General features: G+C 37.1%; 2 protein-coding genes across 2 annotated transcripts; one reads left to right on the plus strand and one right to left on the minus strand.

Annotated features, from left to right (window-relative positions):
• The first annotated feature begins 660 nt into the window (after positions 1-660).
• LOC120325980 (uncharacterized) lies at positions 661-5191 on the plus strand. The gene is made up of 4 exons (XM_039392170.2): positions 661-2613; positions 2684-2920; positions 3006-3263; positions 4036-5191. The coding sequence occupies exons 1-4, from the start codon at positions 2551-2553 to the stop codon at positions 5068-5070; spliced, it is 1593 nt and encodes a 530-aa protein (XP_039248104.2). The 5' UTR covers positions 661-2550; the 3' UTR covers positions 5071-5191.
• An 8500-nt stretch (positions 5192-13691) lies between these two features.
• LOC120326285 (uncharacterized) lies at positions 13692-17248 on the minus strand. Its single transcript, XM_039392548.2, has one exon. The coding sequence runs from the start codon at positions 16723-16725 to the stop codon at positions 14239-14241; it is 2487 nt and encodes an 828-aa protein (XP_039248482.2). The 5' UTR covers positions 16726-17248; the 3' UTR covers positions 13692-14238.
• Between the last annotated feature and the right edge of the window lie 10613 nt (positions 17249-27861).

Raw genomic sequence — 27861 nt, forward strand, 5'->3', positions numbered from 1 at the left:
CACAACTCCGTACTTCGCCCCAGGAGTGAGGATTCTTTATATATATTTCTATATTGAACGTTTATTTTTTGAAAAATAAAAACAAATGTCTTCCACACTTTCATACTCGACATGCTAGCTAGCTCATAGTTTACTAGTTTTGTATTGTAATTCTTGAGGATTTGTTGCTACCAAACTTGGTTGAGTAAAACTGCAACAAAGGTAATTGAAAACCACCTAACGCTTTAAATTCCAGTCAAATAAACTTAGACGAAAGCCTCTATGACGGAAAGAGATAGCACAACATCAAGTGAAATAAATAACTTCGTAGTTGGTTCAATTTAGTAAAGTAAAGGCGTTCCCGTAGTATGTTCACCAAGATGGCGGAAACCGGAAAGTGGCTCCCGTAATATTTGTATCTGAAATTATGGCCTCTATCGTTATTTGTAGCGTTTTGAAGAATTTATTGCAAATAAGAAGCGCTTGTCAAGTTTTTACATCCATTTTTCTTCAACCCATTTAATACAAAAAAATCAAATAGTACAGCCATTTTGAACAAAACAGGCAAAAAAACTTGGTTTAAAACAATTGTTTTAAAACAATTTTTTTTGAACAAATCCCTAATTAGAAGCTGTCATTATATGTTTAGTCTTTTGTGACTAACTGTGGTGATGGTGAGTCAACAATAGATGTTTCCCCGACTATTGACCCCAAAAAATTCTTTCTATATTCAAGAATTGCAACATTTTTGGTGCTCATTTTCAGTGTTGTTTTGCGAGTTAGTGCCTTAAACTGGTAAACCTGGTTTTTGAAAGTATCAGTAAAAAATTTCCGCCTAGTTTGTCACAGCTATTTCCAGTCCAATTTTTGATTAGCAGCATTCAAACTATAAGTAGACAAAATATTCATTGAATTATTTGATCCGTATTGAAATTTCCTAAACACAAGCAAAAAGCAATAACTAACAAATAGCATGCAAAAAAGGTGAAAAAGTGATGTTTATGATCATGCGAGAAAATCTGTCTGTGTGGCTGTTAAAATGTCTACTGATGCGTCGCCTTTTCGACGTGGAAACAAGTAAGTAGTAACTGTTTGAGATAAGTTTTTAAATAAATTGAATCTATTTCTAGACCCAGAAAAATTCTCGTTTGCTCGTTTTTCTACCTTTCACTCAGACGTCTTCGAATTGGAGCAATGTTCATTTTGTGCCAAGGGCGTGCTGAATGTTTATCGCGATGGACCAAGACGAAAAGTATGGTGACGCTCAGGGCCGGACCGACAAACAACAAGGGCTCAACGTTTGCCTATAATTTTGGTATTTTTCGAGACATCGTCCATTCAGCGAGCCACTGTTAAATAAGAAAGACACATGAATATTTCTGCGGCTTAGAAACTTTTCGATGAATAAAGAATGTTCAATGCCTTGTCAAATAACCACACCGTGATTCGTAACTGTTTTGCAGTCCGTGACGAGCATGAGTTATGCCTTTTGTGGCTTGCGACATTTTGGTAATGTGATAGGATTTACATATTTATCCCGGGGAGAGGACAGTCGGCTGCTTAATCATATGGCGAACCACGACCTCTCGGTTCGGTTTCTTGTCAATATCGCGGGAGATTAGTTAGCCAGTTATTTGTTTCATATGCACGGACTTGAGGAAGCCGTAACCGACCTGCGGTTACGTGTACCACTCTACGGCGGTGAGGAGTCCAGCAATTCTGTCGCACATAGCTACCGTGTTTCCCCGAAAATGAGACCTAGCCTGAATTTTAAAATAGATTTCAATATAAGCCCTACCCTTAAAATATGACCTAGTCAATAATGCGAAATCTCTCCTACACGTTTTAAATGATTGCTAATAAATGTTTTACAGTTACCGTATTTTGAATAAAATCGTGTTATTTATACGTGAAGGGATAGCTGTATAAATATTCTGTATATTTGAAAATCTCGTAATTCTCTACTAGTCTACTTTGTAATTTTGTTTTGATAAATAAAAATATAAGACACCCCCCGAAAACAAGCCCTAGTGTTATTTTTCGGAAGAAATCTTAAATAAGACCCGGACTTATTTTCGGGGAAACGCGGTATAACTACATGGTATTCGAACCTGCGAACCCACGCAGGCTAATCAGATGTGCGATGGCGAGTGTATTTCTAACACGCTTGTCACAATGCGCACTCAGTGTCGAACTTCCATAATCAACCTTTCTTATTTAATGGAGGAATTCTTGCCATACCAATTTACATCCCATTTTGCTCTTTCAAATATACCAACGCTGATATATTTGTGTCAATGCCTTTATTCGGATGCTTCGCAGCATCGCGCTTAATTTCACTGTTGCGAGAAACAATACGCCCATTATCAAAGAAAATTTATTTACGTTGCTTTACTCGGGAACGACATCACAGTGGAATATGCCAAGTGATCTACAGCATATCGACTGCCATTTTGTCGTCGTACTTGTATTGTGACGTCATAGTATACATTGCCGTTTTAATGAAAAGCGTAAAAAACAAAAATTTCAGTATTATCGTAACCGGTATCTCTCAAGGTTCCCGGTCATAATATGGATCAATTGATCAATGTTACCTCAAAGCGATTTAAAATTGACAGAACAAGATCGGAGAAGGTAAGTTTACATTTGGTAAAAAAACGTCACAAGTTTATTTTTATAATTGCTAATTAACTCTTTATCACAGATTTCTTTCTTCTTGTATGTTACGAACCTGTTTGCCTGCATTCTGTTTGGATGCATCTTACTGGTTTGGGTGATTCTTGCTCATCTCGCAGAGTCTGGCGTGTTTGATCGCGGAGAATTCTCCGGAATAATCAAGCGTGCGGATATCTTTGTGTATCTGCCCAGCGCTGGTACAAGTTTCGGCGACGTTTCGTGGATTTTCCTTGTCGTTTTCGCACTTTTCTTGGAAACACTTTTGGTAAATATTAGTTAACCTATATTGTGGTTTATTATCGTATTTAATCTTTATACCTGACAACCTATGATCGTGTTTCACAAACTAGGTCATCGGACTGTATGGGGCAATTTGCGTTCATCGTCGAAGAAGCATCATCGATGATTTTCCTGATAAAGAGCCGAAAGCATCAGTTTGCTTTATCTATATTTTGAGAATTTCCATAGTAATATGCCTTGCTCTAGGCGGGATGTCATTCGTTGTAGATTCACCAATAAGAAGTCACATGTCATCTCTGATGGAGTCCGCAATATCCGGATACGGAATTGTGGAATCAACAAATCAAAACATCATAGATGTTTATCAGGTTAGACTTTAAAATATTAAAGTTGTAAATACAAATAACCAGTTCGGTTCTTTTTGTGCCTCCATTCAATCCAGACAGACTTGAGTAGGAAATTTTGGTAATGTAATTTTCACCTCAGAGTTACAGAATAAGCAAAACCAAAAACACTTTGTGTCCAGTATATGATAAAGAATGAAGTATAATCGACTATATAAATGACGGAAGTTCAGTTTATGTATGTTTGAGTATGTTTATTCGAAAAGCGGTTTTGCGACGTTTACAGTGACACACGAACGCGTACTTTTTCAACACTATTTTCTCTATTCCTGAACGATTCAATGATAACCCGACTTTTTGGGCCTACTATCAATCCTTCTTCAAGCGTGAGCATGGTGATCAAAATCATCATGCCTTTACAGAAACACCCTTTGCTTTTAATCGATTTTTTTTTATGTCGGGTTAAACAAAGGCCATAATTATATAGCTGCTGGTTTAAATACCTAGCGGGTAATTAGGCGGTTGACTTGACTGTGTTGCCATCACAGGTCACAAATTTTGGGTTCAAATGCCCCTCTCCCAGGGTGTGATAAACTGAGCAGGCAATACCCTACCGAAAAGATGTCGGTTTTTCAAAATAATAAGTAGCTCCAAACCTAGCCATATATACAATAATAATATCAGATTGAAGTGAAAGTACTTGTAACACAATGTACATCGATACTAAAGTACATCAATATATATATTCAGAAAAAATATTTTAGTTAAGATCTTGACGTGTATACTTTCATTTCAGAACACATTTCAATGCTGCGGCCGTGAGTCACGCAGGGATTGGATTCAGGTCGACGACGATACGGGTATCGTCCGGGATTGGACACCACAATCCTGTTGCATCGATAGATCAGATTGTTTTTTATCTCCTGAGAACATATTTACTGACGTTTCAACCATTGCTATTTTTGGGACTACAACGAGTCCTGTCGCAGATACTTCGGTCGCGTTTGTAGTAGAAAATAGTGAATTGTTCGATTTCAATGAAACTTTTGACAGAGGATGCGATGAGGCCATCCAGTCATGGCTAACTATCCATGGCCTATTGCTATTTACCATTGCTTCTGTTCTATTTCTGCTCCATACGTCCTGGATGATTTGGCGTAGAAACGCTCGACTGTCGTATCTTTTACGTGGATGCTGTGAAGCATCGAGAAGAAATCGAGTAAAACCAATTTGTCTCAAAATACACGAAAGTTCAACGGATTCAAATACGAGTTTAGTGTTTTCAGAAAATGGAATCATGAACGCTATAAGTAGCAATTCGAGCATAAAACTTATCAATGCGCCCAGTTTGGAGAATAATCATGCGATTGTGAAAATGCCGGAATTGCCTTCGGTATCACAGGTGCATCTCGTCAGTAGGATGATGACTCCAATAGACGATCCTCTTCCACCGATTTTCAGTACCAAAAAGGAAACTGAAAGCAGGCCGAAAACTGCAAGAGAAAGACCAAAATCAAAACTCAGTCTGTCCTCGGGAAACGTGTCTCTCAAAAATTACTTTGAAAACAGCGGTGCAAACTTACGTGATGAGACCAGGCCAAGGCCTCCTACACCCGCTATGATACCTCCATGGGCAATGAGGACACATGGCAATATTGACATCGAGCAGCCATTTACTATTACAGTCCCCGAATTGGATTTCCCTAAACCTGTTTATAACAAAAACGCCTGCTGGGCAACGTCAGTGAAATCAGAAGTTACAAAATCTAAGCGACAGAACGTTGATGACAATCTCTCCATTGTCAGCCTTGAGAGTTTTGATGAATGCTGATTGAGCATCGGGCCTCGTTATCCTGTGTGCCTATCAATGCAGGGCATAACTCCGTACTTCGACCCAGGAGTGAGGATTCTTTAAATTTCTATAGTAAACGTTTATTTTTTGAAAAATAAAAACAAATGTCTTCCACACTTTCATACTCGACATGCTAGCTAGCTCATAGTTTGCTAGTTTTGTATTGTATCTCTTGAGGATTTGTTGCTACCAAATTTGGTTGAGTAAAACTGCAACAAAGGTAATTGAAAACCACATAACGCTTTAAATTCCAGTCAAATAAACTTAGACGAAAGCCTCGATGACGGAAAGAGATAGCACAACATCAAGTGAAATAAATAACTTCGTAGTTGGTTCAATTTAGTAAAGTAAAGGCGTTCCCGTAGTATGTTCACCAAGATGGCGGAAACCAGAAAGTAGCTCCCGTAATATTTGTATCTGAAATTATGGCCTCTATCGTTATTTGTCGCGTTTTGAAGAATATATTGCAAATAAGAAGCGCTTGGCAAGTTTTTACATCCATTTTTCTTCAACCTATTTAATACAAAAAAATCAAATAGTACAGCCATTTTGAACAAAACAGGCGAAAAAACTTGATTTAAAACAATGGTTTTAAAACAATTCTTTTTGAACAAATTCCTAATTAGAAGCTGTCATTATATGTTTAGTCTTTTGTGACTAACTGTGGTGATGGTGAGTCAACAATAGATGTTTCCCCGACTATTGACCCCAAAAAATTCTTTCTATATTCAAGAATTGCAACATTTTTGGTGCTCATTTTCAGTGTTGTTTTGCGAGTTAGTGCCTTAAACTGGTAAACCTGGTGTTAGAAAGTATCAGTAAAAAGTTTCCGCCTAGTTTGTCAAAGCTATTTCCAGTCAAATTTTTGATTAGCAGCATTCAAACTATAAGTGTAGACAAAATAATCATTGAATTATTTGATCCGTACTGAAATTTCCTAAACACAAGCAAAAAGCAATAACTAACAAATAGCATGCAAAAAAGGTGAAAAAGTGATGTTTACGATCATGCGAGAAAATCTGTCTGTGTGGCTGTTAAAATGTCTACTGATGCGTCGCCTTTTCGACGTGGAAACAAGTAAGTAGTAACTGTTTGAGGTAAGTTTTTAAATAAATTGAATCTACTTCTAGACCCAGAAAAATTCTCGTTTGCTCGTTTTTCTACCTTTCACTCAGACGTCTTCGAATTGGAGCAATGTTCATTTTGTGCCAAGGGCGTGCTGAATGTTTATCGCGATGGACCAAGACGAAAAGTATGGTGACGCTCAGGGCCGGACCAACAAACAACAAGGGCTCAACGTTTGCCTATAATTTTGGTATTTTTCGAGACATCGTCCATTCAGCGAGCCACTGTTAAATAAGAAAGACACATGAATATTTCTGCGGCTTAGAAACTTTTCGATGAATAAAGAATGTTCAATGCTTTGTCAAATAACCACACCGTGATTCGTAACTGTTTTGCAGTCCGTGACGAGCATGAGTTAAGCCTTTTGTGGGTTGCGACATTTTGGTAATGTGATAGGATTTACATATTTATCCCGGGTAGAGGAAAGTCGGCTGCCTAATCATATGGCGAACCACGACTTCTCGTCCGGTTACCATTCAATATCGCGGGAGATTAGTCAGCCAGTTATTTGTTTCATATGCACGGACTTGAGGGAGCCGTAACCGACCTGCGGTTACGTGTACCACCCTACGGCGGTGAGGAGTCCAGCAATCATGTCGCACATAGCTACCGTTTTCCCCCGAAAATGAGACCTAGCCTGAATTTTAAAATAGATTTCAATATAAGCCCTACCCTTAAAATAAGACCTAGTCCTAGTCAATAACGCGAAATCTCTCCTATGCGTGTTAAATGATTGATAATAAATGTTTTACAGTTACCGTATTTTGAATAAAAACGTGTTATTTATAAGTAAAAGGATATCTGTATTCATATTCTGTATATTTGGAAATCTCGTAATTCTCTACTTTGTAATTTTGTTTTGATAAATAAAAATATAAGACATCCCCCGTCTTATTTTCGGGGAAACGCGGTATAACTACATGGTATTCGAACCTGCGAACCCACGCAGGCTAATCAGATGTGCGATGGCGAGTGTATTTCTAACACGCTTGTCACAATGCGCACTCAGTGTCGAACTTCCATAATCAACCTTTCTTATTTAATGGAGGAATTTTTGTCATACCAATTTACATCTCATTTTGCTCTTTCAAATATATCAACGCTGATATATTTGTGTCAATGCCTTTATTAGGATGCTTCGCAGCATCGCGCTTAATTTCGCTGTTGCGAGAAACAATATGCCCATTGTCAAAGAAAAAGTATTCACGTTGCTTTACTCGGAAACGACATCACAGGGTTTGTCTGAGCGACCAAAATCAAAACAATAGAGGTCAAAGGTCGAGGAAAGGTCCATAGGCCAAGTGACCTACAGCGTATCGACTGCCATTTTGTCGTCGTACTTGTATTGTGACGCCATAGTATACATTGCCGTTTTAATGAAAAGCGTAAAAATAACAATTTCAATATTATCGTAACCGGTATCTCTCAAGGTTCCCGGTCATAATATGGATCAATTGATCAATGTTACCTCAAAGCGATTTAAAATTGATAGAACAAGATCGGAGAAGGTAAGTTTACATTTGATAAAAAAAAACGTTACAAGTTAATTTTTGTAATTGCTAACTCACTCTTCATCGCAGATTTCTTTCTCCTTGTATGCTACAAACCTGTTTGCCTGCAATCTGTTTGGATGCATCTTACTGGTCTGGGTGACTCTTGCTCATCTCGCGGAGTCTGGCGTGTTTGATCGCGGAGAATTCTCTGAAATAATCAAGCGTGCTGATATCTTTGTGTACCTGCCCACTGTTGATACTAGTTTCGGCGATGTTTCGTGGAATTTCCTTGTCGTTTTCGCGATTGCCTTAGAAATACTTGTGGTAAATATCAGTAACTTATATTGTTGTTTATTGGCGTAAAATCTGATTGATAACCTAAGATCGTGTTTTACAAACCAGGTCATCGGACTGTATGGGGCGATTTGCGTTCATCGTCGAAGAAGCATTATCGATGATTTTCCTGATAAAGAACCGAGAGCATCAGTTTGCTTTATCTATATTTTGAGAATTTCCGTAGTGATATGCCTTGCTCTAGGCGGAATGTCATTCGTTGTGGATTCACCAATAAGAAATCACATGTCATCTCTGATGCAGTCCGTAATATCCGGATATGGAATTGTGGAATCAACAAATCAAAATATTATGGATGTTTATCAGGTTAGACTTTAAAATCATAAAGTTGTAAATACAAAGAATATGAAGAAATTAGGACTATCACCAGTTCGATTCTCTTCGTGCTTTTTTCCAATAATGACAGACTTGAGTAGGAATTTGTGGTTATGTAATTCTCGCCTCAGAGTTACCTCAAAATAACAACAATTTGTGTTGAGTGAATGATAAAGATGAAAGTATAATCGACTATACCCTTCCAAATGGAAAAGAGTATATAATGTCCATTTGTGGTCCTACAATAAAAATCCGTTTTATTGACTGTTCACAGGCGTAGGCAGGGAGGTGCAAAAACATTTCGTTTGTTTATTTGAAAAGCGGTTTTGCGACGTTTGCTGTGACACACAAACAGACATACTTTTTTAATAAACACTATTCTCTATATTTCTGAACGATTCAGTGATATTGCGACTTTTCGGGTATACTATCAACCCATCCTCCAAGTGTGAGAATAGCTACCAATAGCATCATGAACAAGCGTTTATGCTGATCGATCTTTTTTTTTATATATCTGGTCAAGCAAGGCCCCTATATCGCTGCTGGTTTAAATGTCTATCGGTTATTCGTGCGGTGGACTTGACTCTGCTCACATCGCAGGTCACACATTTTGGGTTAAATCGAATGCCCCTCTTCAAGGGTGTAATACATTGAGTAGGCAACTGACGAGATGCCGTTTTTTTTTCATATTCTAAACAGCTCCTGACCAATCCATACAATAATGATAACAGATTGAAGTGAAAAGATTGTAACACAATGTACATCAATAATAAAGTACATCAATATATACAAAAAAAACTATTTTAGTTAGGATCCTGACGTGTATACTTCCATCTCAGAACACATTTCAATGCTGCGGCCGTGAGTCACGCAGGGATTGGATTCAGGTCGACGACGATACGGGTATCGTCCGGGATTGGACACCACAATCCTGTTGCATCGATAGGTCAGATTGTTCTTTATCTTCTGAGAACATTTTTACTGACGTTTCAACAATTGCTGTTTTGGGAACTACAACGAGTCCTGTCGCAGATACTTCGGTCCCGTTTGTAGTAGAAAATAGTGAATTGTTCGATTTCAATTAAACTTAAGACAGAGGATGCGATGAGGCCATCCAGTCGTGGCTAACTATCCATGGCTTATTGCTATTTACCATTGTTTCCATTCTATTTCTGCTCCATACGTCTTGGATGATTTGGCGTAAAAACGCCATGCAATAGTACGCTATAAGTAGCAATTCGAGCATAAAACTTATCAATGCGCCCAGTTTGGAGAATAACCATGCGATTGTGAAAATACCGGAATTGCCGTCAGTATCACAAGTACATCTCGTCAGTAGGATGATGACTCCAATAGACGATCATCTTCCACCGATTTTCAGTACCAAAGAGGAACCTGAAAACATGCCGAAAACTGCAAGAGGAAGACCAAAAGCAAAACTCAGTCGGTCCTCGGGCAACGTGTCTCTCAAAAATTACTTTGAAAACGACGGTGCAAACTTACGTGATGAGACCAGGCCAAGGTCTCCTACACCCGCTATGATACCTCCATGGGCAATGAGGACACATGGAAATATTGACATCGAGCAGCCATTTACTTTTACAGTCCCCGAATTGGATTTCCCCAAACCTGTTTATAGCAAAAACGCCTGCTGGGCAACGCCAGTGAAATCAGAAGTTACAAAATCCAAGCGACAGAACGTTGATGACAATCTCTCCATTGTCAGCCTTGAGAGTTTTGATGAATGCTGACTGAGTATCGGGCCTCGTTATCCTGTGTGCCTATCAATGCAGGGCACAACTCCGTACTTTGACCCAGGAGTGAGGATTCTTCATATTTCTGTTTTTTTTTAAATAAAAACAAATTTCCTCCACACTTCCATACTCGACATGTTAGCTCTTAGTTTGCTAGTTTTGTATTGTAATTCTTGAAGGATTTGTTGCTACCAAATTTGGTTGAGTAAAACTGCAACAAAGGTAATTAAAAACCACCTAACGCTTTAAATTCTAGTCAAATAAACTTAGACGCAAGCCTCCATAACGGAAGACGATAGCACAACATCATGTGAAATGGTTAACTTTGTAGTATGTTCAATTTGGTAAAGTAAAGGCGCTCCCGTAGTATGTTCACCAAGATGGTGGAAACCGGAACGTGGCTCCCGTAGTATTTGTATCTGAAATTATGGCCTTACCCTAACCTGATACACATGCTACGTTCCGGTGTCCGCCATCTTGGTGCACATACTACGGGAGTACCAAACAAGTTTACTGACGCGTCCACCAACGTTGATTATTCTGCACTGAAAACTCATCTTCCAATACTGTATTGATTATCAGGTCCGTCGTCCACTTGCTTAGCTGTATCGTAGAAAATTAGATAAGTTCAACATTCAATTGGTTAACAACTGCGATGGGCATGATTCTTTAATTATATTTATATAGGGTTATCTTTTTCTGACTTCAAAGCGGGACGCCTCGAAAGACACGACCCCCTTAGCTGTGATCATCTACCTAGACCTACATTTAAAGTCGTCCCGGCTGTCTTCATTGATCCTATTGTCATTGAAAGTTCATGCGCATATTTTTCATGTATAGCAAAAGGAATAAAGAATAATGAAATAGTCTACCGTTTTCAAGCATTGGTAATTTACTTATTCGCCCAAGTATGCTTTTCTGTAGATAACACCTTCAAAAAGACGTTGTTCAATGTTACATTCACGTGGACGTCCGGACAGGACCAATTAGAATTTATTTTACATGTGATTCGTTCGCTAACAATGTTAGCGGGAAACAACGAAACAAACAAAATAACGCATTCACCTTCATGTTGGTAGGCTAGCGTTGAGCTACACAGCAACAACAGTAACGAGAACGTGTTCGTGTATTATGCTGGATGGCTGAACGCTGACCCGGGACTTCTGGCTGACTTGTCGGGACGGCGGGACAAGACGCTAAAAGCGGGACTGTCCCGCCTAAGCCTATATATTATAATAAATATATATTGTAACATTTATAGAAAGCTCACAGAAAAAAAAACAATTGGGAACTCGAATGTGCCGTTTTAAAATATAGGGCTCAAAAAGCTTAATTTTGAACTGGTCATAGTCAAGTTTATTTTTCCATCCAGCAAAATAACGACCGCCTGAAATCGAGCAAGCATTGCTCAAATATATAGAAACGGACGTAAACTGTCAAAACATAATTCGAAAAAATATCAGGTCTCAGTAGTTGCTCATGCTATGGGAACAATTGTGATAATTTTGATAGTGTCTCTGCTATATATAAACAAATATTTATACTGAAATAAACAAAAAATATACGTAAGTTTATGTTTTCCTCGGAAGTAGGGGATTGGATTTTTATATTCTCACGGGATAGAGAAATGCGGTGGGGCGGTATAATAATATGGTGAACAACAGTCTCCCGTCCGAATGCTATTTTTATTTCGATCATGAATTTGCGCCCGAATAGTGACAACAATATCATTTAACGTTTTCTTATAAGTTTGATTCTTCTTGTTAACAATTTTTTCTTTGTAACGCGTTATGTGTTTCTGTACTTATTTACGCACGTTGTTGACTTGCGCTACGCAAACGCGACCAAAAGCGTTTTCTTTCCACGTGCGCCATGCTTTGTGGTGTAAACGCAAAATGAATGATTCATCCATATCTTTGTAAATATTATGCTGTGAAGTACATTTCCATTTTGCGTAATCTAAAGTTCTATACAAAACGCTACAAATCTGATCCTGAATCTTCCGATTCCAGAAACCGCACATCAAATGTGAAACCGCAAGTAGAGTCCTTTTTAAGCGTAAAGTTGAAATGGGCGTGAAATCAAAAATGTTAACAATGACCATTCCACATGGTACTGACAATAATATTGAGGATGGAAACAATGCATTCGAACTGGACACCGGGAGAGACCTGATTCAATGTATTGCATGGAAAAAGAATGGGATTTATATTGGGGCTACGACTAAGAACTGGTCTCTATCCGAGGCCTGGGAAGATGATATATATACTCAGGAGTAGGTCACGATAATCATGAGGGAACAAGATTTGTCTGGGCTGAAAAATCAGACAAGTTTTTCACAACCGGATTTCTAAGCGCTCAAAAAGAATTAAGACTAAATCTGGGATACCAGTGTAGAGAAGTCGAGATTACTGCGTAGAAAATTTGGATCGGTGTCAAAACTAAGTTAATTTTATGACTGATCATCATTGGCAAGTGCTCAAGATTACAAATTTTCAAATAAAAACTTTCTAAATTAGAATCAATTTTGCTACACGAGAAGCAACACCCGAAACTAGTTTTTATATTTGTTGTTTACTTTTTAGCTTTGTTTGCTTACTGAGAAAAACAGCAGCTAACCACTCAAATGTTACTTATTATTTGTTTTTTACTTTTTAGCTTTGTTTGCTTACTGGGAAAAAAGGCAGCCAACCACTCAAATGTTATTTATATTTGTTGTTTACTTACTAGCTTTGTTTGCTTACTGAGAAAAACAGCAGCTAACCACTTAAATGTTATTACTGGGATTCGAATTTTGGCACAGGCACCGACATATCACTTTCGCTAAAATTATTCACAACTTTACAAGTGAATATTATTTCCTTGTGTTAATGTTCATGCTGTTTATGAATTTATTCTTTTCAGTAATACTGCCGTGATATGTTTTACCACTTGTGTGAAAAGCGTTTGCTATGAACCTTTCACTAGCTAGGTTTTGCCTATTTTCCCGATTTTTGCATCGTCATTTCCTGTGTTCTTTTTTTTTTATTATTCGTGTTCCGTGTTATAGAAGAAAGATCGAAATAAAATCGTACTATTGCATAACTCCATATGATTGAAGAACAGTTCACTATCAAACCCACATTTTGACATAGCTAATTTGGGGGCCGCACAACTTTCACGTATAGACAAATCTAGGTAAATAGCGACAATTTACGAAAGTTTTGTAATTATTAGCACGACCTATATATATCACAATCGTCAAAATATTTTATCACATTTCGCACACCTGCCCTACTTCACTACACTGATCCGAGGATATGATACTTTTGCAGCGATATAGTATTCATATGAAGTGGGATTCTCACAATTGAGACCACTTTTTGAGACACCCGCCAAGGCATGCGCTATCAAGCTATACAATCAGACACCTGTTGTATCGAGCATTTTGCCCAGTATCGCGTGTTTTTTGTTTGTGAGAATCAGTTTTTCTCATGCCCTGAGAAACAGAACTAATGTAAACACTATTTCAAAAATAACATCGAGCATGTGGCCCATTCACGCGAACCAGGTAAATATTGAAATAATACATATGTATCACAGTTTTAAATAGAACAAGATTCTAAAAACAAAGTTCAGAATATGAGTGTAAATGGCTCGAATAATGGTGTGATAAAGAACGCATTGAAATAGAGCAGCTGCACTCATAGGTGATAAAGAGTTAATAGATCAGTTTTCACAATGATTTTTTTTGAAACATAATGAAATTTGATTTTATCTCCTGAAATTGAGGGGAAAAATACGGAAATTCATTGATAATGGGGGTAAATGGGTTGCAATGCCTAGAAGTGTAGCTCTCATGAAAAGATTACAAAGAAAGTTAAGAATTTGAAGACAACACTAAAATTAGAATAACTCGAAATTTCTTTTAAATATAAATAACTTTAAAGCAGTACCAACATTCACAGACAGACCTTAGCAGCATCAACATAACAAGCTAAAACGATATTCAGCATATGTTATAAGGAAAAACAAACTCAAATAATAAAACAGAATAAAAAGGGACCAATTCCCTCAATTAAAATTTATGCTATAAAATTTTGTTATCCCCTAGAAACAATAAAACTTCAAGCCAAGTTGAACTCTATTAATGAAATATAAACGCCCAGTTGTGATCGGATTTTTATAGATCTCAGATAGTCTCTGAGTCTGGCAGATTCTTCTGTATTGCATTTTAGAAGTTGTTTTGTATCGCAAGGGTTCAATGACTGTTTCATGAGATGAAGGGATGCAGCATTTGACATAATCATACTCTGGCATGCTGTCACTGCATATTGCATGAAAGTATCATGAGGAAAAACTTCATTCACAAGCCCAAAAATCTTGGCTTCTGTAGCAGTGATCTGTATTCCTTCCATTAAAAGGGCTTTGGCACGATGAATTCCAACTGACTTGGGTAAAAACGAAGATGTACAACCAAATGAGGGTAGTCCTATTTTGATTCCTGGCCATTGGAAACATGCTCTTTTACTGGCGTAAATGCTATCGCAAAAAAGCAAAATTGATGCACCAAAACCAATGGCAGGACCTTGCACTGCACCTACTATAGGTTTGTCAAAGTTAGCCAAAACTTCAACCAATCTCTCCATTTGAAAAATAATATCCTCCGATGGATTTTTTTCAGTTGTCCAATCTAACAAATGTTGGGGATTTAGACCAGAACAAAATATTGGTCCAACTGATGAAACTAGGACAGCCTTGCAATTTCTATGTTTCTTGCAATATTCAAATGCGCTTATTAAAGCACGAAGAGATGCCGCATTGAGAAAATTATAATGTCTTGGCAAATCTGAATCTTGCTTCTTTTCCAACACACTTTCAATAGTTATAACAATTTCATTATAATCTTTTAGTTTTTTTAATCGGATGTATTTGGAAGTTCGACACTTCCTAGATGAATACGATGCGTCAGGTTTAAAAAACTCATTCGCTATATGAAGTTTGCTTTGTTGACTTGATAATCTTTGTCTTGTTTTTTTAACACTGACATTTTCACTGGAAAACTTTGTCTTTTTGTCATTCGAAATCACAACATCATTTTCAGGTTTTAAAGCAGTTTTCTCAGACGATGTCATATTTAACAATACATCTGAAAGGACCACAACTGGTTTTCCCATTGACTGATTATGAAGACGCACTTTTTGTATCCTATTATCGGTTGCTATTGACTGAATCTTGTTTTTTGGGGAATCGATAACATTATAAGCCACCTTGTTGATAGATTTCTCAACATGATCGCAAGCTTTACGACTGAATGACGCTGCATTGTCAACCTCTAAAACCATGCTTTCGATATCAACTTTGTCAAGCTCATTCGTGCCTGTTACATTTATTGATTCTGTGTTATTGTTCATAACACTGTTCTGGTGATTTACAATTAATTCAATAGGTTCTTCGAAATCTATTTTTTTTGTTGTACTTGTATGTCTACGTGTTTTTTTAGGCAATTTTATTATCTGCTTATGTTTTTTCCTTCGTCCTATTTTGCCATCTTTTGTCAATTTGGGTTGACGGAACTTCTTTTTTTGCTTATATTTTAAAGATCTATTATAATTTAAGGTAGATTGAGTAAAAGCGGATATCATGGATTCATGATCATCAGATTCTGAATTAGCTGATAGCGAGTTCCCTGCAGCAACATCTTGTGTATTCGAGTTGACCCGTGCGCATTTGTTTTCCTTTTTTAAACTACCGATCAATGTCATCTTCCGCACCGGAGAACCTTTAATTGGTTCATCCATAGTTTCATTCTTTCTCGATGCATCATTTGTAAACAAGGACCAAACTTTAGTAATTTTCAAACATGAATCTGAGGTAAGATCTTCTGTAGATGTAGTATCCACATTTATTAAACTATTGTTTAGGACATTGTTGCACTCGGAATGATCTAGAATTGCATCACAATTTCCCTTAGAGATCAATGGATCTGAAAACTCAATATCCGTCAAGTTTAGAACTGGTGAAGGTGGAGGTTCCAGTGGTATGATATCTGATTTCCAATTATCCTGTGAGATATTCCAAGTCGATAAATCTTTTGCTTTTTGTGCAAACTGGGAAGCATATTCTTTCACTTCATTATCACAATTGGAGTCTATTTTTTTGTGAAGTTTTGAAAACAGCGTCATTGGTACATGTTTACTATATTCAGTAGGACTAAAGAAAGCTTCAAGATTCTTGCTTGACCTTGAAGTACAGTTGGATTTTGAAGATTTCATGATACTATCATCTTCAGTGTTCCCCATTTTTAAAGGACTTACTGACTGAAAAGATTGAATATGATTTATACCAGTACCATTAATAAATTCATTCGAAGGATTTGAAAGTGTTTTTGCACCAACAGACTCCTTGGAAAAATCAGGATTCAGCTTTTTCAATTTCTTGGAAGATATCAGATCGAAAACACCATGCTCTGTTTTACGTTTTTTAACAGGACAGCTGCTTGTTTCACTACCAAAAAGTCCATCAGGCTGAGAACTTATCTTCTTCCTTTTCTGTTTCGATTTGACATGTTTGCTATGTTGCTTATTTTTATGCCGTTGCTTTATACCCTCCATTCCAGGAGATAACTTGAAAATATGTTTTCAATTAACAAAGACAGACAGAACAGGAGGGGAGAGATTTGCTTATTATTAAAGAAGCAGCCTTTAAAATGAAAAAAGAACGCTAATTAGAATAGGACTTACATATTTATGGGATAAGAATATAAGATTAACATATTTATCCCATTGGAGAGGAAAGTCGATAAGACAGCTTATTCATATGGCGAACCACTGCCTCTCGTCCATTTACCAGTCCATGTCGGGCACAGGATTAGTCGCCAGTTATTAGTTTTCGGAAGCATGGAATTGATGGCGGTGGAAGCCGTAACTGATCAGCAGTTACGTGAACCACCCTACGGCGGTGAAGTGTCCAGCAATCCGCTCGCACATAACTATCCTATCCCCACATGCAGACATGGGATTCGAACCTGCCAACCGCCGTATGTAATCCAGTAATCAGAGATGCGGTGGCGAGCGTATTCCTAATGCATACCGGTAGCACAATGCGCCACACCGACGAGCTCTAAATGTATACCGGTAAGTCTGTAAGTATAATATAAGTATACCGTATTAGGATAACGATTTACATATTTATCCCGGGGGAGAGAAAAGCCGATAAAATGGCTTAACCCTATGGCGAACCACAACCTCTCGAGCGATTAGGTTACCATTCCATGTCGGGTATGGGGTTAGTTAGTTATTTGTTTTTCAGAAGCATGGACTTGATGGTGGAGGAATGCATCACCGACCAGCGGTTACGTAAACCACCCTGCGGTGGCGAGGAGTCCAGCAATCCTCTCGCACATAACCATCCCGCATGGGATTCGAACCTGCGAACCCACGCAGAGTAATTGGTGGTGCAGTGGCGAGCGTATTCCTAACGCTTAGCACAGTAGCAGGATGAGCCACACCGCCGCGACGTTCAAGTAAAACCTTAAAACACAGTCTCACTGAGCACCGGAGCAAATCATGATTTGTTATCACACCTCTTTCCCCATACCTGCATACAGCCTGACAGGTAAAAGTAGTTTCTTTATGCGGCTGAAATTCAATTAATTCATAAGGCTCGTCACCGAAAAGTGTGTGAACGTGCTGACGTGATAGATTTTTGATAAATCATGTTTTCATGAAATGTTAACCACTGCCTGAATCAAGCAACCCCTTCTTCTAAGCAGACTAGTCGTGTTTGCATCGAAACCCCAGACCCAGAATACATATTGATCTCAAAACACCTCAGTGACCACAGTCACGGCAAAACTTAACGAAATTTAAATTCTGCATCACGCGCGGCAACGGGCCAAAAAAACCACTGTCACGCCAGCCAAATACCAGCCAAATATCTAATTTGAATGCCCGAATTTCATATTATAGTGTTTCCGCGTCAAATGAAATGTACCTACTACGTAAACTAATAGTTTGGGCATCACGCTATGGGTGGATTTATATTTAGGACTGACATGAGAACTCAACGCAACAAAGAAATTTTGGTGCTTCCCTGCGATTTTTCGAACTTTTTTGGGTTCTAATATTGGGAATTGTAAAAAAAGTTGAAAATTTTGGTAAGATAACCGATTTTTTTGAACTTTTCGGGTCTTGGGGGCAAAATATGAATTTACCAATGAATAGAACACTAACATGAGCACTCAACGCAACAAAGAAATTTTGGTGCTTCCCTGCGATTTTTTGAACTTTTTTGGGTTTGAATATTGGGAATTGGGAAAAAATTGAAAATTTTGGTAAGATAACCGATTTTTTTGAACTTTTCCGGTCTCGGGGGCAAAAATATGAATTCACCAATAAATAGAGGACTAACATAAGAACTCAACGCAACAAAGAAATTTTGGTGCTTTCCTGCGATTTTTTTAACTTTTTTGGTTCGAATATTGGGAATTGTAAAAAAATTGAAAATTTTGGTAAGATAACCGATTTTTTTAAACTTTTCCGGTCTTGGGGGCAAAAATATGAATTTACCAATGAATAGAGGACTGACATGAGAACTCAACACAACAAAGAAATTTTGGTGCTTCCATGCGATTTTTTGAACTTTTTTGGGTTCGAATATTGGTGATTGTGAAAAAAATAAAAATTTTGGTAAGATAACCGATTTTTTTTAACTTTTCCGGTCCCGGGGCAAAAATATGAATTTACCAATGAATAGAGGACTGACATGAGAACTCAACGCAATAAAGAAATTTTAGTGCTTCCCTTCGATTTTTTTAACTTTTTTGGGTTCGAATATTGGGAATTGTGAAAAAATTGAAAATTTTGGTAAGATAACTGATTTTTTGAACTTTTCTGGTCTCGGGGGCAAAAATATGAATTTACCAATAAATAGAGGATTAACATAAGAACCCAACGCAACAAAGAAATTTTGGTGCTTTCCTGCGATTTTTTTAACTTTTTTGGGTTCTAAGATTGGGAATTGTAAAAAAAATGAAAATTTTGGTAAGATAACCGATTTTTTTGAACTTTTCCGGTTCCGGGGGCAAAAATATGAATTTACCAATGAATAGAAGACTAACATGAGAACTCAATGCAATGAAGAAAGTTGGTGCTTTCCTGCGATTTTTTTAACTTTTTTGGGTTCGAATATTGGGAATTGTAAAAAAATTGAAAATTTTGGTAAGATAACCGATTTTTTTAAACTTTTCCGTTCTTGGGGGCAAAAATATCAATTTACCAATAAATAGAGGATTAACATAAGAACCCAACGCAACAAAGAAATTTTGGTGCTTTCCTGCGATTTTTTTTAACTTTTTTGGGTTCTAAGATTGGGAATTGTAAAAAAATTGAAAATTTTGGTAAGATAACCGATTTTTTTGAACTTTTCCGGTCTTCGGGGTAAAAATATGAATTTACCAATGAATAGAAGACTAACATGAGAACTCAATGCAATGAAGAAAGTTGGTGCTTTCCTGCGATTTTTTTAACTTTTTTGGGTTCGAATATTGGGAATTGTAAAAAAATTGAAAATTTTGGTAAGATAACCGATTTTTTTAAACTTTTCCGTTCTTGGGGGCAAAAATATCAATTTACCAATGAATAGAGGACTAACATGAGAACTGAACGCAACAAACAAATTTTGAGGCTTCCTTGCAATTTTTTGAACTTTTTTAAGTTTGAATATTGGGAATTGTAAAAAAATTGAAAATTTTTATAAGATAACCGATTTTTTTGAACTTTTCCGCTCTTGGGGGCAAAAATATCAATTTACCAATGAATAAAGGACTAATATGAGAACTCAATGCAACAAAGAAATTTTGGTGCTTCATTGCAATTTTTCAAACTTTTTTGGGTTCGAATATTGGTCATTGTAAAAAAATTGAAAATTTTGGTAAGAAAACCGATTTTTTTGAACTTTTCCGGTCTTGGGGGCAACAAAAAGAATTTACCAATGAGTAGAGGACTAACATGAGAACTCAACGCAACAAAGAAATTTTGGTGCTTTCCTGCGATTTTTTGAACTTTTTTGGGTTCTAAATATTGGGAATTGTAAAAAAGTTGAAAATTTTCGTAAGATAACCGATTTTTTTGAACTTTTCCGGTTTGGGGGCAAAAATATGAATTTACCAATGAATAGAGGACTAACATGAGAACTCAACGCAACAAAGAAATTTTGGTGCTTTCCTGCGATTTTTTGAACTTTTTTGGGTTCGAATATTGGTGATTGTGAAAAAAATAAAAATTTTGGTAAGATAACCGATTTTTTCTTAACTTTTCCGGTCCCGGGGGCAAAAATATGATTTTACCAATGAATAGAGGACTGACATGAGAACTCAACGCAACAAAGAAATTTTGGTGCTTCCCTGCGATTTTTCGAACTTTTTTGGGTTCTAATATTGGGAATTGTAAAAAAGTTGAAAATTTTGGTAAGATAACCGATTTTTTTGAACTTTTCGGGTCTCGGGGGCAAAACAATGAATTTACCAATGAATAGAGGACTGACATGAGAACTCAACGCAACAAAGAAATTTTGATGCTTCCCTGCGATTTTTTGAACTTTTGTTGATTCGCATGGCGGATTAAAAACCGCGTTCACTTGATTTAAAAGTAATACAGGGAAAATTTGGAATAAAAAAGTAATAGCCTTCTGGCAAAAAATTTATAAACCACTACAAATTTCAAAGCAATAGGACCAGTAATCTTCGAGAAAAGCTGTTTTTTAATATGTGTCAAAGACCAACAACAGCAACATAATAATAATAATAACGAGAATATCGGTCGCTGCGGTTTCGATTCGAAAAATTCTGCAAACCCGAACTGGATTGTTTCGATTAGTTTTCAGCCAATATCAAAAATGTAGAAAACAATAGCCAACTCCCCACGTCGTCGTTGAATTACTACTCGAAGAAATAATTTTATGAAGAATTCTGCAAATCCAAACTGGATTGTTTCGATTAGTTTCCAGCCAATAGCCTATTTACCAATCCTATATTTTGTGTCAAATACAATAAATACCTATCAACATACTTACCGATCTAAAGATCGATAAGTAAAAATGATCCATAGGTCCACTACGTGTTCTATAATAGTAGTTGACCATGAAACCATTGATTTTTTGATACTAAATCCGAAGTATTTTGAGTCTAATATTAAAGTTTTATGGTATTTGACTTAGCAACTCACTATCTATCAACTATTGCTGTAAAGGTCTCTCTCTCCACTTTATCTAGAGTTAAATTCTGAAGGATGTACGGTAGTAATGAAAGTACAACGAGAATATCGGTCAGAGACCGAAGACTTATCGATCGAAAGTTAGGGGTTCCCCCCAAAAAGCGCTCTCACTCCATAGTGACACCTTGTGTCCCATCACTAATTAATTAATAACTCGCTAATTATACGACATAATTCATCCAAAATTAATAGGCTTCTGGTCCAACATATGATGAATGCACATGAAAAATCTGGAGTAGATTCAATCTCGTTTTCGTGAGATATCGCGTGCATCTAACAGACAGACAGACAGACAAATACCTATCAACATACTTACCGATTAAAATCGATAAGTAATCACAATTACTCGTTAAATGAGCCTATAAATTTATTATAATTAGGCATTCAACAAAATTCAAACAATTCAACAAAACGCAGAAAAGTTTAACGCTAAGTGCAATTGGTTTATTCAATATTCAAATGGTCAGTCTTCGGGCGCTGCTTGCAACTTAACTTCTGATCTGTGTGAAAAAAACTGATTAATTGGCCATACGTCCGGCTTTTGAATTTTCTAAAAAAAATACGCAGCCAACCAATGACTTGCAACCTTTAATTTTGGCCTGCGAGCGACAAAATGTTGCCGACCTCTGACTTTACTGTTATACGAACAGCTCACATTTGTCGAATTCATAAAAATACGAATCAAAACAAAATACGAGAATATCAGTCGGAGACCAAAGACTTATCGATCGGAGGTTAGGGGATCTCCCAAAACAGCGCTCTTACCTCATAGTGACACCGTGTGTGCCATCACTAATTAATTAATACCTCGCTAATTATACGACGTAATTCATCGAAAATCAATAGGCTTCTGTTCCGAACTATGATGAATGCACATGCAAAATTTGGAGCAGATTGAACCTCGCTTTTGTGAGATATCGCGTGTATCTAACAGACAAACAAACAGACAAATACCTATCAACATACTTACCGATCTTAAGATCGATAAGTAATAATCGGACACTTTACCACGCATTTTTGTGTCCACGGATTGCCATGATATTTTCTGAATAGTATTAATTTTATTTCGTCAACACAACCGCAGATTGAAATGATCACAAATAAATTAATAATAAAGCATGGCAATGAATATTTTTTTTTTGATTTACTAATATAATAATTATTACTTATCGATTTTAATCGGTAAGTATGTTGATAGGTATTTGTTTGTCTGTCTGTCTGTTAGATGAATCTGCTCCAGATTTTGCATGTGCATTTATCATATGTAGTACCAGAATCCTATCGATTTGGGATGAATTATGTCTAATAATTAGCGAGTTATTAATTAATTAGTGATGGGATCCAAGGTTTCATTATGGGGAGAGAGCGCTGTTTTGGGGGATCCCCTAACTTTCGATCGATAAGTCTTCGGTCTCTGACCGATATTCTCGTTATATTTTTAATAAGTACTAAACAAGTTGTACAACGGCGATAACAAATTCGCAAGATCGCAAATAATTTATATCAAAACTAATACGAGAATATCGGTCAAAGACCGAACAGACAGACAAACAAACAGACAGACAAATACTTACCGATTAAAATCGATAAGTAATAACCGGGCAATATATTCTAACATTATTATGTTCGCAGATTGCCGTGGCATTTAAAAGAAGTAATGCTTTCATCTTGCCATAAGTCGACGCAACCGCGAGTGACCATGAACACAATTAAATTAAAATAAGAACACATTTTAAATTCTTGTCGTTGTCAAGGATTGGATATTATTACCAAAAAAGGTTGGGAAACGCTGAATTAACGTGTCCAATAAAAACAAAACGATGCATAGGTGCACCTCGTGTCAACTAATAAACATCAATGTGGACAGGATATTCCCAATATTCGAATCCAAAAACGTTCGAAAAATCGCTGGTAATCACGAAATTTTTTTGTTGCGCTGAGTTCTCATATTAGTCCCTCTATTCATTGGTAAATTAATATTTTTGCCCCCGGAACCGGAAAAGTTTAAAAAAATCGGTTATCTTACCAAAATTTTGAATTTTTTTCACAATTTCCAATATTCGAACCCAAAAAAGTTCGAAAAATCGCAGGAAAGCACCAAAATTTCTTTGCTGCATTGAGTTCTCATGTTAGTCTTCTATTCATTGGTAAATTCTTTTTTTTGCCCCCGAGACTGGAAAAGTTCAAAAAAAATGGTTATCTTACCAAAATTTTGAATTTTTTTACAATTCCCAATATTCGAACCCAAAAAAGTTCGAAAAATCGCAGGAAAGCACCAAAATTTCTTTGCTGCATTGAGTTCTCATGTTAGTCCTCTATTCATTGGTAAATTCTTTTTTTTGCCCCCGAGACCGGAAAAGTTCAAAAAAATTGGTTATCTTACCAAAATTTTGAATTTTTTTACAATTCCCAATATTCAAACCCTAAAAAGTTTGAAAAATCGCGGGAAAACACCAAAATTTCTTTGTTGCGTTGAGTTCTCGTGTCAGTCTTCTATTCATTCGTAAATTCATATTTTTGCCCCCGAGACCGGAAAAGTTCAAAAAAATCGGTTATCTTACCAAAATTTTCAATTTTTTTACAATTTCCAATATTCAAACCTGAAAAAGTTTGAAAAATCGCAGGAAAGCACCAAAGTTTCTTTGCTGCGTTGAGTTCTCATGTTAGTCTTCTATTCATTGGTAAATTCTTTTTTTTGCCCCCGAGACTGGAAAAGTTCAAAAAAAATGGTTATCTTACCAAAATTTTGAATTTTTTTACAATTCCCAATATTCGAACCCAAAAAAGTTCGAAAAATCGCAGGAAAGCACCAAAATTTCTTTGATGCATTGAGTTCTCATGTTAGTCCTCTATTCATTGGTAAATTCTTTTTTTTGCCCCCGAGACCGGAAAAGTTCAAAAAAATTGGTCATCTTACCAAAATTTTGAATTTTTTTACAATTCCCAATATTCAAACCCTAAAAAGTTTGAAAAATCGCGGGAAAACACCAAAATTTCTTTGTTGCGTTGAGTTCTCGTGTCAGTCTTCTATTCATTGGTAAATTGATATTTTTGCCCCCAAGACCGGAAAAGTTCAAAAAAATCGGTTATCTTACCAAAATTTTCAATTTTTTTACAATTCCCAATATTCGAACCAAAAAAGTTAAAAAAATCGCAGGAAAGCACCAAAATTTCTTTGTTGCGTTGAGTTCTTATGTTAGTCCTCTATTTATTGGTGAATTCATGTTTTTGCCCCCGAGACCGGAAAAGTTCAAAAAAATCGGTTATCTTACCAAAATTTTCAATTTTTTCCCAATTCCCAATATTCAAACCCAAAAAAGTTTGAAAAATCGCAGGAAAGCACCAAAATTTCTTTGTTGCATTGAGTTCTCATGTTAGTCCTTTATTCATTGGTAAATTCTTTTTTTTTGCCCCCGAGACCGGAAAAGTTCAAAAAAAATGGTTATCTTACCAAAATTTTGAATTTTTCTACAATTCCCAATATTCGAACCCAAAAAAGTTCAAAAAATCGCAGGAAAGCACCAAAATTTCTTTGCTGCATTGAGTTCTCATGTTAGTCCTCTATTCATTGGTAAATTCTTTTTTTTGCCCCCGAGACCGGAAAAGTTCAAAAAAATTGGTTATCTTATCAAAATTTTGAATTTTTTTTACAATTCCCAATATTCAAACCCAAAAAAGTTTGAAAAATCGCAGGAAAGCACCAAAATTTCTTTGTTGCGTTGAGTTCTCGTGTCAGTCTTGTATTCATTCGTAAATTCATATTTTTGCCCCCGAGACCGGAAAGGTTCAAAAAAATCGGTTATCTTACCAAAATTTTGAATTTTTTTACAATTCCCAATATTCAAATCCAAAAAAGTTTGAAAAATCGCGGGAAACCCCAAAATTTTTTTGTTGCGTTGAGTTCTCGTGTCAGTCTTGTATTCATTCGTAAATTCATATTTTTGCCCCCGAGACCGGAAAGGTTCAAAAAAATCGGTTATCTTACCAAAATTTTCAATTTTTTTACAATTCCCAATATTCGAACCCAAAAGAGTTCAAAAAATCGCAAGGAAGCACCAAAATTTTTGTCGCGTTAGGTTCTCATGTTAGTCCTCTATTCAGTGGTAAATTCATATTTACCATGAATCCAGGATAAATAGTGTAATAATGTAAATATATCTTCTGTTCCTCATTTCATGATTCAAGGCACACCCTGGTATGACACCTGGTATGCTTAAAACATTTGACTGGAATTTTGCTGGCGTTGCGGTGGCGCCAAAAAACAGAATCGACTTTGGACTCAACGACTACGCTTACCAGAAGTTGACATCGAATGAACGATAAAAAAAAAACGGAAGAATACCTTTGTCGAAGATCAGTTATTTCGATTCAATAACCAGCATAACTTACGAAAAAATAATGGATAAAACAGATGAATAAAACGTAGCAACGGGCGTAGCAAATTTCCAAGGGAGGGGAGGGTTCTGAGATTTCTATTTGCTAAGTTGTTCAATGTCATTGGTCAGATCAAAACAGCTAGCGGGTCCGACCGAACGCCGGAAAACGTGTGTTTTCATGAGTCTTGACGGTTTAAAAAGCGTTTCAAGCTACAAAAAATTGCTATGTTTGATACAAAAAGATGATTTTATTTTTTTACATTTTAAAAGGCGGTTCCAACCCCCAAACCACTCCCCTGGAATGAAAGTCGATTATGAAATTGGCGCGGCGGTGTGGCTCATCGTGATAAACGTTAGGAATACGCTCGCCACCGCACCTCTAATTACACTGCGTGGGTTCGCAGGTTCGAATCCCATGCGGGATGGTTATGTGCGAGAGGATTGCTGGACTCCTCGCCGCCTTAGGGTGGTTCACGTAACCGCTGGTCGGTTACGGCTTCCTCCACCGTCAAGTCCATGCTTCCGCAAAACAAGTAACTAACTAATCCCGTACCCGACAGGGAATGGTAACCGGAAGAGAGGCCGTCATATGAATAGGCCGTCTTATCGGCTTTCCTCTCCCCCGGGATAAAAATGTAAATCCTATCCTATATCAGGAAAACAAACGAGTCCTTAGCTAGGTACGTTTTGAAGTGGGGTTTTCCATTAAAGTGTGGGTCGAGCCAAGGTTAATCAAATAAGTAGTAGTATATATTTACGATCAAATCTGTTAAAACGAATTTTCAAATGGCTGATTTATACGCATTTTATTTGGCTCCATCTTAATTAATACAACTTGATTTTTGCATCATAAGTGGTGTTCCGGAAGTTTATCGTTCGGTATTTAGAATCACGTATAAGCGTATTCAAGTCGTAGACGCCGCTACAGGAATCATATTTGACTATTAACAGTTTTTTTGTTCTGGGACTCTTGAGCAGCTACATTGGCTGATTTTCTGACATATTCAGTTCAAGTGGTCGGAGACCTGTAAAGCAATAAATAAGCGCTGACGGTTTCAATATTTACGAACGTGGCATTCCAAATCATATGCCGATCAAGTGGGTCAAAGAACTGTTATCCATGTTTCCGGATATGGAGATTTCAAAGCCAAAATCCCTGGGAGTGTAACCTAGGATATTAGCGTGTGTCGCGGATAACTTGGCACCAATCGGTCACGTATGAATGTCAGCAATGGCAGTTGCAAAAATAGTCGTAACTTCTGTAACCGTCTAGGTCTAGGAGCTAAGACTAGGTTAAAATCAGTTGGTTACGGAAGGATTTTGAAGTTGAATAGTACAAGGGTTGATGGCGATGCTTGGTAGTATGGAAGTTTAGCTATGTCATGGGCTAGTATAATAATTTGAAACATTTTACCCTTTTAATTGCGCAAACTTCAAGTTCATTAAGGACTGCCCTATTTGATGAAAAGTACGCACAAGGTATTCTTATTAAAAAAAGCGTTTAGTGATGAGTATATACCCCTTCAAGCAAGATTTTTTGAAATAAGGTTCGACGCTACCAGCGATCATAGTTCTGCAAAGCCACAATTTGTGTTATGCAGTGTTGTCAAACGAATCGTTGAAAAAGAACAAATTGAAGAGGCATTTGGAAACGAACCACCTGCAACATGTGAAACGTATTTTTTTCCAGAACCTAGAAGCGGAATTGAAACGAAGCCGATTTGAATCCAGCGTTTTGAGCCTTCAATGAAATCAAATCCAGCCGCGCTACGCACGCGATGGAGAACAGCTCATAGAAGCCATTTACATAGCCAGACTCAAATGCGGCGACGACATAGCCTCGAAATTGCACCCAGTATACCATGCCGGGATAGTTATGTGCGAGAGGATTGCTGAACTCTTCGCCGCCGTAGGGTGGCTCACGCAACTGCTGGTTGGTTACGACTTCCTCCACCATCGAGTTCAGGCTACCGAAAACAAATAACTAACTAATCCCATACCCGCACCCATGAAATGGTAACTAGACGAGAGGCGTGGTTCGCCATATGGTTAAGCCGTCTTATCGTTTTTTCTCTCCCGTGATAAATATGTAAATACTATT

The sequence above is a fragment of the Styela clava genome, chromosome 4, assembly GCF_964204865.1.
Source record: "Styela clava chromosome 4, kaStyClav1.hap1.2, whole genome shotgun sequence".
NCBI classification, from domain to species: Eukaryota; Metazoa; Chordata; class Ascidiacea; order Stolidobranchia; family Styelidae; genus Styela; species Styela clava.